This window comes from Dipteris shenzhenensis, chromosome 13, assembly GCF_047967505.1.
Source record: "Dipteris shenzhenensis isolate YYH24624 ecotype China chromosome 13, Dip_SZ_1.0, whole genome shotgun sequence".
Lineage (NCBI taxonomy): Eukaryota > Viridiplantae > Streptophyta > Polypodiopsida > Gleicheniales > Dipteridaceae > Dipteris > Dipteris shenzhenensis.
In genome coordinates, this window is record NC_141608.1 from 16,006,750 (window position 1) to 16,019,392 (window position 12,643).

At 40.7% G+C, this 12,643-nt stretch overlaps 1 protein-coding gene across 4 annotated transcripts; it reads left to right on the plus strand.

The window, feature by feature from the left end:
• Positions 1-2,646: 2,646 nt before the first annotated feature.
• On the plus strand, positions 2,647-5,567 carry LOC147895087 (uncharacterized). 4 transcript variants are annotated; one of them, XM_087383857.1, is made up of 2 exons: positions 2,647-3,172; positions 3,785-5,567. In XM_087383857.1, exon 2 carries the CDS (start codon positions 3,791-3,793, stop codon positions 4,871-4,873), a length of 1,083 nt encoding a protein of 360 aa, XP_087239983.1. In that variant the 5' UTR covers positions 2,647-3,172; positions 3,785-3,790; the 3' UTR covers positions 4,874-5,567. The 4 variants fall into 4 exon arrangements, with proteins under 4 accessions (XP_087239983.1, XP_087239982.1, XP_087239984.1 ...); XM_087383856.1 differs by having other exon boundaries at positions 2,647-3,075; XM_087383858.1 differs by having other exon boundaries at positions 3,166-3,226.
• Positions 5,568-12,643: the final 7,076 nt, after the last annotated feature.

Here is a 12,643-nt window from a genome sequence, read left to right on the forward strand (position 1 = left end):
GAGAGAGAGAGAGAGAGAGAGGGATTCAAGGTGAGAGAGAGTGATGGGACCAAAAAAATAGCAACAAGAGAGAAAGGGGATGAAAAAGTGGAGCCTCAATGAAATCGAATTTCGCTTCTTGACCCATGAACCATCAATAAGGCCATGCTAGGGGCGCATGCCAAAAAAAAAAGATGAGTACAACACTTCTTACATTAACATCTAGTCCCAAATAAGTCTCATGATTCTCCAAGGATTTATGTCTAAGCCCAAAATACTCAAGTGCCCTCTTCATGTCAACCATAAATCCATCAAGAGGCATCCTTCTATCCCGAAAAACCACTCTCTTCCTATAATTCCAGATCTGCAAGATCATTATCATATGCTATAGTTCATACAAAACTCCATTCAAACCCCCTTTGTCTCCTAGTTTGCATTAATAACCTCTCTCTTAAAAGAACCCGTTGGGGTCTCCATTGGCTCCCTCTCCATAACCTCTAATAACCCCATTGGCTATTAAAAAACAAAAAACCTACTTTTTAAGGGCATCACCTTTTTCGTTAAGAGTTTCTCTTCTTCCACCAATTTTCTCACCCACATAATGTATTCAGTATCTAACGTTGATGTAGGTCCATTTTTGGGCACATTCTCGACCAAATTCCCTATTGAAAATCAACACAAATAGTGCTGCATGATTAAGGATTGCCTGCCCAACTCCAAGCAACTCCAAGTTATGCGTGCATTTGTAGAGTGCGCAAGCAGGTGTTTGCAAAGCTTGGTGGTAGATTGGAGGCGTCCAAGATTCACGCCCCCACAAATCACGCTTAACATCGACCATTTCTTTAATGGTTGTGGGCTCTCATTTTCCACTGTCATTTTGGGTGATAGAAGCGGAACATAGCGTGGGAACACTTTCGGATTGATGTTAAGAAAGCCCCTCATCCTCATGAGCGTGGGAATGCTCTCTTAACAAAAACCTGGAGATTGATTTAAACAAAAAGTGTTGCATGGTGCTCTCATGGCAACAACCCCATTGACCTTAGGACATGGCTTCGTTTTATCTTCCGTATATACTAATTCTCAAAATTTTGACAAGTTGTTAAGAGACTCATTGTTGGGGTTATTATTGTTGCTTGCTCTAATTGTTAACAACCCCATACACTTAAGGACGTGGCTTGGTCTTAACTTTCATATAGACTAATTCTCAAAAAATTTGACAAGTTCTTGTGAGACTTGCTCTTCAAGTAGGTCGCAATGCATTGACGTTGGGGTAAGAAGTTGTTGTATGAATAAATGGCATTTGAGTAGTTATAAAAGGCATTTAAAATTGGGGTGATAAGGTACACTTGTGTTGTTTGTTAGTGAGTTGCCACTTTGAACTCTTGAGTTGGCTTGCATTAAATCATACATCCACTATAAGACACACCATGTAACAACTATCTGACTTTTGGAGTTACCTTACATTAGTTGTTGTTCAATATACAATGTAATAGCTCTATGTTTTGTCTTACTAGAAGTGTTTTGAAAAAAGGGTACTTGAGATTTATCTTTTGATAATGGAGGGTTTTTCAACAACTCATGAGCAGTGGCTACTTTTATGATAGCATGTGCAAACCATGTAGTGGAGTAATACTAAGATCTAGTGCACATGCTACTAGAAATGGGACGTTAATTGCAAAAAAAAGTTTCAAATTCACTTCATAAAATGGCAATTGCACTATAAAATGCTGCTAGTTGTGGAGGAGGCTTGCCAAGTGGTTTGATTGCTATGTTGGTCTTTGCATCATTGTGGAACAATGGTTGCACAGCCGATAAAGTGCTTGAAAATAGAGTCATCAAATATAATTGCAAGTCCTTTTAACATTCGATGCCATAAAGGTCCTTAGTAAGCATTAGTCTTCAAATATAACTTTGCATGAAATCAGACTTGAGAATGTGTAGGTGAACATGAATTGCTCAAAAGGAAGGGGTAACCAAGGTGCAATTTGTGTGTGCATGATAGGGAATCTATGGGGGGCTTTGAACGAAGGTAAACATATTTTCACCCAAAAAGAAAAGCACAGTGAATGTTTATACACACACATATGTCTATGTACGTGTGTATATGTATGAAACACACACACACACACACACACATATCTATATGAATGTATATTAGTGTATGAAAATCGAAATGTATATATGTATGTAGACATTTGCTCCATACATCCCTATATGACGCTTATCATATAGGTGAAATGTTTATACACACACGTACAACTATGTATGTGTGTATATGTATGAAAAACACACACACACACATATTTATATGAATGTGTATGAAAATCGAAATGTATATATGTATGTAGACATTTGCTGGATCATACATCCCTATATGATGGTTATCATATAGGTGACATTTCTCTGCATCTTTTAGAAGTGATTTCTCGGTGCTTCTAGCTGCCACAATCAGTGCCACAATGTGATTGTACATTGAGTTCAATTAATCAAACGAGTGGGTTTTAATGTATAATGCCAAGGGAGGAAAAATAAAATATGAAAGGGGGAGCTCACGAGCGGAACACGAGCGACCCACCAACCCATCCCAAAAATATACGAAAACCTTATCTCAGAGAGACCTACAATATCGGCTCTCTTTTTTGAGTGTGTGTGTATATGTCTCGTGCACACACCTGATCTCTCGTGCACTCACACTCACTAGAGTCTCTCTTTTTTGTGTCTTTTGCTCTCGCTCTCCCGTGCACTCACTCCCATCCTCAATCATCTTCCACGGCCCTGCCTCCCCACGTACTCCCCCCCACCCTAGTCCTCTTCAACCGCCATGCACCATTCATCTCCTCCCCCGCCGTCGGCTTCGCCACCATCCTCCTCCTCCTCCTCCTCCTGCAGCTTCCCTCCACAGCTTCAGTAGCTTCTTTCCTCTCATCACCTCCATTAATCCCACTTCCCAACACTCCCCACAACTCTTCTCCCTCGCTTTCACTTCCCCACCGCCCACCGCCCTCCCTCGATCGCCCCTACCTCCTCCTCCTCCTCCTCCTCCTGCCTAGCTGATCCCTCACCTGCACCCAGCTTGTATCCGTTTCTTTCCTTCAGGTACGTCCAAGCTGCTTGCTGCTGCTTCTGATCTGCTTTCACATCTCAATTCGACCTGCGCAACCATTTTGCGCTTCAATTCAAAGCATCGTGACCAGTACGAGCTGCTTACCAACGCTCTTGTGGGTTCGTTTTTTCGTTTTGACTTTAGGTTCGTTTCAACCTAAAGTCACACACGCACAGAGAGAGAGAGAGAGAGAGAGAGAGAGAGAGAGAGAGAGAGCCGAGAAATAGCCCTTGTGTCGATGAAGTTGCTGCATGCCGTATCGGTGCAAGGCTACCTGCGAGCGAGCCTTGTAAACTTCTGTTTCGGTTTCCCTGTTCTTCAACCCTTCTTCCGTCAATTTCAAGGTAGAAATCCCTGTACGTACAGTAGATAGGCAAAGCTTCAATGGGATGTTCCTTTAGCCAAAGCGCTCGATAGAACTTTGTCGTTTTGCGGTCGAGAGACGGAAGTCCTGATTACCGTCATAGATGTGCTCCTACAGTGACGATTAGCCTGACTTGAGAATCAGAAACGTCTAAGAAGCACGTCAGACCCAGCCAGATCCGTAATGTGATTTAGCAAAGGAAAAATTGCGCTTGTTTGGTTCTACAAGCTTCTCGTGTACGTGTAATGTGTTACATGGTGCTCTCGTCCTAATTTAGTTGTAGATCGCGAGCTCCAGACCCTTCAATTGTCACTTATATTCATCGTTCTTGTGCTCAGATCAAAATGTTGCAGGACCCAGTCGTCAAGCCACCCGATGGCGGGTTGGATGCACTTGCATGCTCCAGATCGGCTCCCGACCGTCGGCAGAAAACCAATGCCAATCCCGAACACGCCCTCAAATGCCCACGTTGTGATTCGGCAAATACAAAGTTCTGTTACTACAACAATTATAGTCTTACGCAGCCCCGGCATTTTTGCAAGAATTGCCGAAGATATTGGACTAAAGGAGGAACCCTTCGGAACGTGCCGGTAGGAGGGGGTTGCAGGAAGAACAAGAGAGTGAAGCAAAGAACGATAGATCCAGGCTCTCTTGTCAATTCCCTCGATGAAAGTGCAACGAACATGCTGGCAAACATAAACAATCGCAGCTGCTCAGCGCTATTGCCCAATTTCCCAGGTCCCTCGAGTTCCAGTTTTGGTGATCTGTCCAGCGAGAGCCATATGCTCAGCGTAGCCTTTTCACGCTTTCAAGAGTCGCTGCGACTAGGGGAGCAATCGGAAACTGTTTCCAGCAACCCAGCTTTATTTGGCATGGGGGTTGGAGGTAGCCAACCATCCGTGATGGGTAGCATGCCATCTTACGATAACGGTGTTGTCCGTATCGGGTACGCCACCCCGACTGTGAAATCGGAACATGGCGCAGCGATTTACAATGGATCTGACTACGGTCCAATCTATGAAACACCGATACACATGACCAGTTCCGGAACCACCACGCTATCTCCCCTAGAGGAGCACCTCTCCAATCTGGGTCTATCTGTGGAATCGTTCAATGCGGAAGCTCAATTCAAGTTCCAACAGCAGAAGCTAGCTGCACTACAACTGGTGAGTGAAGAACAGCGTGAAGCTGATAGAGGGCATGTCTTGCCAGCTTTCGAAGACGAGACACATGAAAACATGAGATACCCTACCAAGGGAAAATCCATGACAGTGGATGGATGCTCACTTTCTGCTGCGGATTGGCAGCAGCAAGGAATGACTGAGAATCTTTTCGACCCAACTGGTGATCATCACAATTTCTGGAGTCAAACAGGATGGCCAGATATGCACGCAATTGCCACTTCAGCCACTGGGGCTATGATGTAGCGACTTCTACAGCTCTAGACTGGAAGTTAAGGTCACCTTGTCTACAGATTTTCAAACAAAGGCAGAGTTTCAGACCCGGAGCTGATACAACACAGGAGACGTTGTCAGGCTGCGTTTTTCCACATCAGCCTGGATCGCTCACCAGATTTGACTTCCGCTAGTATTTGCTTTATTAGTGGAGCATTATTATCAACAATGCTCCAACTTACTACCTTGTCTGACCTAATAAGGGGCAGCGGAAGCTCCCCTCGTCATAGCCAACACCAAGATTAGGAACACCAAGTGCCGGTTGATGTTCTGATTGTGTGTCAAGTACAGTTTCATGAGAGGTCAGAAGTTCAAAAGGGCAAACTTCATATCTACTGGCTCAGGCTTAAGCGTTACGGCACTCTGACTTCCTCCTGTATAGCAACTGCTGGTATATGTTCTTTCCTTTGGTTTTATTTTCTCCTTTAACGTGTCACATGAGGTTGCTTTCTTCGCAAGATTATGAAACACTCAGAGGTGCATTTTCTACACGCACTGTCAGTAGATATTGATTCTTGAAGGCTGGATGAGAGGCATACATACTTCTGTACTATCTAACTTGTTCATAGGTGCCGATGACAGAGGCCCTTAAGCCTAGTGATCAGGCAATGTACTGTGAGACGATTTTCTTCTATTGAATTAATGACAATAGTTAGGGTCCATACCACTACCCTCTCCTGTCTATGCTGTTCTTTATTCAAGAATTTTATGAGCTCTTGGTTACCCTTTGAACTTTCCTAGAAGTTTCCGTTCTTTTTTGCAATCCATTTCAGTTTCACTCGTTCACGCTTACGAATCTAGACCTTTCGTGTACTAAGAGATTCACTCAAGGTCTAAGAAATAATGATCTACTCGACACACACGATATTAAAGGAGAGCTTGCATAATTACTTAGCTTATGAGAGGGCAAAGTACTCCACCCTCTGAAATGGTTGCGATGTTGCAAGTCCAAAGTCATGTTTACTGGACCTCTCTAGTATTTGCATTGAATTGATGGCGAATCAATAATTTTTATTATGCTACCCCTTTTGTAGTCAAAATCTTATGGTTTAATCCACAAGTTTGATTTAAATGATCATTGACATGTAAATTGATATTGCTAATATATAGTAAGCCATTTTTGTAAGTTATAAGACTCCTTCCACAATAGTCACGAGTTTTTGTTTTGAAGAAGATAGCTATATGAGATTTTATCTCACTTTGATGATGTAAGATGCCCAATTCTCTCTTATACCTTGTTTATAATTAAAGGTAGAAGTGTAGATGGATGGAAATGTTAGGAAACTTCCAATTGGCCTTATGCTCCCATAATTTTTTCATGTGCATGTATGGTTTGGGGGGGGGAGAAAGAGAGAGAGAGAGAGAGAGAGAGAGAGAGAGAGAGAGAGAGAGACTTAAAGAGTCTTGATTGTGTGTAGGATGACTTGGGAGTGTCTTCATCAAGTTACAGTCAAGGTGAGAGAAGTTATAATTTATCTTTGAGCATATATAGTTAAAAAAGTGAAAATATGTCAAAACATGGGTTTTGAAGTACTTCCATTGATACACATTGCTTGGGTTTAATAGAGTGGATGCATTGCTTACTTGGCACTATTTAGAATTTTACTATTGGGGTTCCTTGTCGATAATGTAGTATTAGCCATGTATTAGATATGTAGGGGTGAAATATACATATAAAGCCATTGATCGACAAAGGAAGAACCTCAAAAAATATTGTTTTGATGTATCAAAATTGAATGTTGCAACTATTTACATTACAAAAATACTAGTTTTGAATTTGAAGAAACCCATAACTGGATGGGAATGATTAGTGTAGTGAGACGATATATAGCATGGTATAAAATTTGTAGTACAACATAGTATATTATTTCATTGCATGGTAAACTCATAATATTCAACCAAATAACATATATGACTTGATGCTAATATAATGCCTATGAAAGTCAATGCACACGCATATGACCAATCCTTATGGACACCAAAACATAGTACAACAAAATACAACATGTGGTTGGACATAGGAGCCTTTTTATATTGCATGGTACTTCTACATACACCACAATTTCTAGAATCAGCTATTAAAATGGCAAGTTACATGTCATCTTATTGCATGTTGTATCATGCATCTACTTCCTCTAGCTAAAGATTGGTATGATACTCATGACACTATTTTATTGGTTTTGAGCTTTCTAGATAGGATTGCGGGATTCATGATCATAGTTATGGCTTGTGTAAGCCTACCTTTTATCACCTCACGGTGGGTTTTTCTATTAAGGCTAAAATATTTTGCATTACCTTTGTCAGTCAATCATTAGAGTGTGTGGCAAATTATGCCAAAATGGATCACCTTGCAATGGATGTGTTATTTGTGTTTACAGTTTAGGATATATCCTCATTCGTCTAATGTTTGCTGGTTGTCTTGGATATACTATTCCACATCACCTTGCCATGGACATGGTCATTATGTTTAAAATTTGGCCTCATCCATTAGGTGGCTCAAGTATGTTGCCTAGACCATATGTAATGGATGTTTCTATGATGTGTAAGATTGATCTTGGGGCAATTAATGCTTTATGTGAGACTCACATATGATGGCCTAGATCACCTTGCAATGGATGCATTCTCTATGTTTAAGATCGATCCTCATGTATCCTATGCAAAGTGAATGGCTAATGTTTGCTACCTTAGATCACCTCACCATGTTGATTTAGCAAACTGTATCCAATGCTAGGTGCATGGTTGTACAGTGTCATTGTGCTTTACATATATAGGGGCCTTGTCTTCACGATTTATTTTAATGTTCAAGTCTAAAGGGAGAGTTTAGATTTGCTTTAGGGTTAAGTTGAGGGTCTTTGTCTGTCACATAGTTGTGAATGTAGTAAGTAGTAGTGGTCCTTCTTAGCATTATAGATTAATTATTTTTCATTGGAATATAGCTTTGTGAAGTGAAATTAAATATTTACATGACAATGTTTATAGCACCATGGTATCTCAAGTGTGATTGAGGCACTCACATGGAGAATCCAATCCATATTACTATATGCAAAAGAGTGATGATTGTGCACTAAAAATTATGGATCTTCATCATAGTATGGAGGCTCTAACAAATAAATTTTAAAGATGCACTTGGTGGGCTAGTAATTGTTTCTAAGCACTTATCAAGGATTTATCTATTGAAACTAAAAAAATAAGAAAATATTATTGCAATGTTAAATGAGCGCATACTAAAAATTGTTGGTCTTCATCATAGTATGGGACCTTTTAAAAAGCATGTTATTATGAGTGCACTTGATGGGGTGGTAATTGTTGCAGTGCACTTATCAAGAATAATTATTCACCTTGAAATATTGGGATTGGATTTTTAAAGATCAAATCAATGCATGAAACATAGTGAGAGGGTAGAATTATTTCTCATTGTTGGATAGTTTTGAAGAGCAAGAGAATTGAAAAGCAAATCTCTCACTTCAAAAGTGGGCATACACCTAACAATTTTCCTTGGATGTCTCTAAAGGTGAATCTTCCATTAAAGGTATGCCATGGTGATTTATATCCTATCATTTATTTTGGGCGGGGTAAACATAAAACTTCATCATGAAGTGTCACGCTACAATACAGAAATAGACTTCAAAAAAATAAGAGTATGCATATTAAGTTTCAAGTAGGTGGTATGCAAGGAGCAATGCATGGTGCCTAGGAATTGCCTTGGAATTATATGTGGCGCCATAAGAAATTATGATGGCTAAGGTGGGATGGAAGGTATTGAAGTTCTTTGGTATAGGTTCATAGAACAAGTTCTCAATCATCCCTAATAGGGATAGCTTACTAATTGACAACGAAATTAAGCATATGTGTTAGAAGTTGGACGTGATTTTAACAAATAGACTAAAGAAAAATCCTATAGAGGATCCTAAATATGAGTAGTATGGTGTGTACCTATGCTCAGGGCACTTTTCCCCTCCAAAAAGGAGGTTTTCCCCCTAGGGTAGGGCTAGTCTTATGATGTAGAGGATATGTATCCTCATTTTGGTTCTACATAAGTGTAACAAACTTAACTGCTTGGTTGACCACTTTTTGAAGGAGGAGATCTTGGTTTGGACTTGCTCTCTTTGATTTCTGCTTGGCCACCATTGTTGAAATTTCTACACATTTAGGCCTACACTTTTAGTTCTTTCTTTGCTTACACAACAACACTCTTGTGCATATCATGTACTATCATTTGCTTGATTCTTCCACGCCTGATGCCAATCTGCTTGGCTGACTCACAGGAGTCCATGTTAGTGTAACACATGTACCATTTCTACATTTTAGATGATAGGGAACATGACACCCTATTTGTGTAGCATGCTTTTCTACAACATTGGGAATGGCTGAAAAAAGGAAAATTCCCATGCAAAAAATATAAAACAACATTGGGTGTGGTCAGATGGTGCTGCCTCTCAATTTAAATCAGCACATGGATTCTACTTCATCTCAAGGTTCAAATCCCTAACCGAGGTCTTGACATGATGTAGAATTTCTTTGGGTCTAGCCATGGAAATGGTGAACATGATGGATGCGGTGCTATTATTAAGCAACTTCTGTTTAAACACCAATTAGCATGCCCTCAAGAAAAACTCAATGATGCCCATGATGCTATAACATGGCTTACAGCCAACCTCTCCATAGGTGCTCATTCGACATACAGTAAACAAAGCCTTAAGAATACTGAAGTACACAGAGTGTTCCATGAAGTGAAAGTAGAAGCCAGCACGATTGCAAGAAAATTTATGGTCTGCACAGCATATGGGGCTTTTCAAACGACCAACTGATTAAAACGAGAAAACTTTCTTGTTTCTGTAGTGCATGCATCATAGGGGATCATGAGACGATTGTGAGAACATTGCAATTGTGAAGACATGGGAGGGAGTTCAAGTTTTCCCTCTACGTTCAGATGGAGTGACAAACAATGGAGAGATGAACGACTCGCCACAGTTTGGGGGGAGTTTCGATGACCTCATTGACTGTTTTGGAAGAGGGGGATAACTTTGCAGTTGTCGCAGATTCTGGGGAGAACGATGAAGATGACCCATACTTTCTGTTGCAGTGCACAAAACCTAAGTACATGGTTGAGGAAACATTTAAGGATAATTGGGGAACAACCTATGAGAAGTGGGATGTAATAGTTAGAGCGTTTTGGTACAAAACAACATCCAAGAGAGGCCGCAATTACGAACTGCTGCATAAGAGTCCACAAACATGTGTGTACTCTCATCTAGTAAGAGCTATTAAGTTCCAGATGCAACCTGTGCCACAACAAAAGAAGTGCAAGAGTGTCTTCAAATTGGATTTAGACACGCATGAATACATCTTGGGGTGTCTTGGAGCAGTGGACGAGGATGACTGAGCTAATACTAAGAAAATGTATGTAGTATCATTGCAAGGAAACAATATGTCCACTTGTCCTACAAAATGGAATTGTATTTGAGACTGCTTCTTTTTAGTATATCCCAAACAACCACCATGAAGGTTTTATTAAATTGTTTTTGTAAATCCCAAACAGTAAATCCCATGCTTGTTTTTAGTATATCCCAACAACCACCGCGCTGGTTTCCCATAATGAATCCACACATCCTACAAATCCATTCATCTTCTAATAATGCAAGCAATCCATCGAGCACAACAACACAAAGCAACTATAGACGCGCTTGGTAGACGCGCAAAATAGCGGGCGTGTCTATAGGCATTGCTCTAGTAGCGAAATTACGGGCACGTCTATAGGCAAGGCTAAACGCTCGTTTATTTGCGCGTAAATCACCGCATCTATTTGCGCATTTGACTTGAGAAAATACGGGCCCGTCTAACATCCTGTTTATTAGCGCGTGTATTTGCGCGTTTACACTGAGACTCAGACGCACATTTAGACGCGTAAATAGATGCGCTCCAGAGAATACAGAAAGTGAGATTTTGGTGTACATCATTGCTTTCCAAACATTGCCCATGATTACCAAAGCACATAATTTTTTGCAAGCCCACATATACAAGAATTAAATGAAATGAGGAGAATGAGATAATATGTAAAATAGTTTTGCCAATATCAATTGTGGGGCTACGGTTCAATCTCATCCTCAATGAGATCAACCCTTGCCAAACTATCTACTTCAAAATCCAAACAAGTGTTTAGATCTACAAATACATTCAACCCACTACTACTTGTGCCACTCATGTGCTCATCGAAATCAACATCTCCAATGGTAGGCTCGTCCTCACGGGTAATGCCGGCCTCAATATCTATATCTCCTATCTCATGATCATCCTCCTCTCTTGTATCACGGTCATCATCACGTCCATGGCCATGATCATCCTCCATACGCTCCATATTAGTAAATGTACTATACATCACTTTGGAACGTGGCATAATAGGTATGACATGCCACCATCTATTATTATCCACCATTGGTTGATAGACAACCTAATTCAAACACAAATACAATCATGTTACTTTTCTTGCATCAAATATTTAAAAGCGAGTATTTTTATGTGTGTGCACAGTACCTGTTCACATTGTTGTGGTAGTACTAGTGTGTCCTTCCTACTTTGCCAAAACTTTGTGGAGTCAATAGTTACAAAGCCACTTGCATGGCGTTTGATTGTTGCATTAGGGCCTCTTTCCACCATGTCCTTAAACCACTTTACATCCAAAACATACACAAAGAAGCGTCGAAAGTCAAGCATAATGATATCTTGGATTATAACACAATAATCATCCATGGCTCCATTGGCTCCCTCAAAGCTAGCAATGACGCCGCAATCTTGTGTGTTTCTCTTATCATCAATCCGTTGTGTTCGAAAATGCTTGCCCTCACACCATATAGCATTGAACATAGTGCACTACACCAAGAAAAAATCAATTAAATAAGCAATCTAAATTATAAAAAGCTCCTAACTTATGCATAACATTCTATATACCGACCTTGCTCATGCATCCCCTAGCATACTCCCATTCTTCCATTGTGATATGCATCCCCTCGTCTTTCTCTGCTTTCTCCATTTCATCAAGTAGCCAATCCACATGAATATCCTTTGGAAGTGCTCTTAGACGCTGAGGGTATGGCACACGAGATCCGTGGTGTGTATGAAAGAGGGCCCTTTCTTCTTGTCTTCTTGCCTTTGCATCCTCGTATCTTGTCACCCATCTTTTCATCACATCACTATCAAGCACGCAAAAGAGGTTGATACTATTATGCAACTCCGTGTCTATTACTTTGTTGCGTCCTTTTCCTTGAGGCACAATAGAGGTCATCCTTAGGTCTTCATCATCTCTCCATAGTCATGGGAGAGAGCTATCCACATCAACAAGAAACTCAGAAATATATACAAGTGACTCTTGTACCAACCAACCCTCGGCCATGCTACATTCGGGTCTTGCATTTTGTCTCACGAAGCCCTTCAACGTCTTCATGAAGTGCTCGAGGAAGAACAACCATTGTGCATGTATAGTACCGCATATAGCAATCTCATCCACCAAATGTACTATGAGATGTAGTTGGCTTGTGAGAATAGAATGTGGAAATGTCTCCTCCACTAAACAAACCGCCTCCACTGACATAACTCGAGCATTCTCAAGCGTGGTGGGATCTATTTCCTTTGAGCTCACATACCTCACAAGCTCGCCCATCTTGTAAATACAATCTTTCACGTCCTTTGATGCACTACGTGAAATGCTAGTAGGTAGTATGAACTGAACCCGCGAGGAGGTGGTTGATT

What these genes read in the sequence shown, in the direction of transcription:
- LOC147895087 (XM_087383857.1), top strand. Translation starts at nt 3,791, where the DNA reads ATGTTGCAGGACCCAGTCGTCAAGCCACCCGATGGCGGGTTGGATGCA.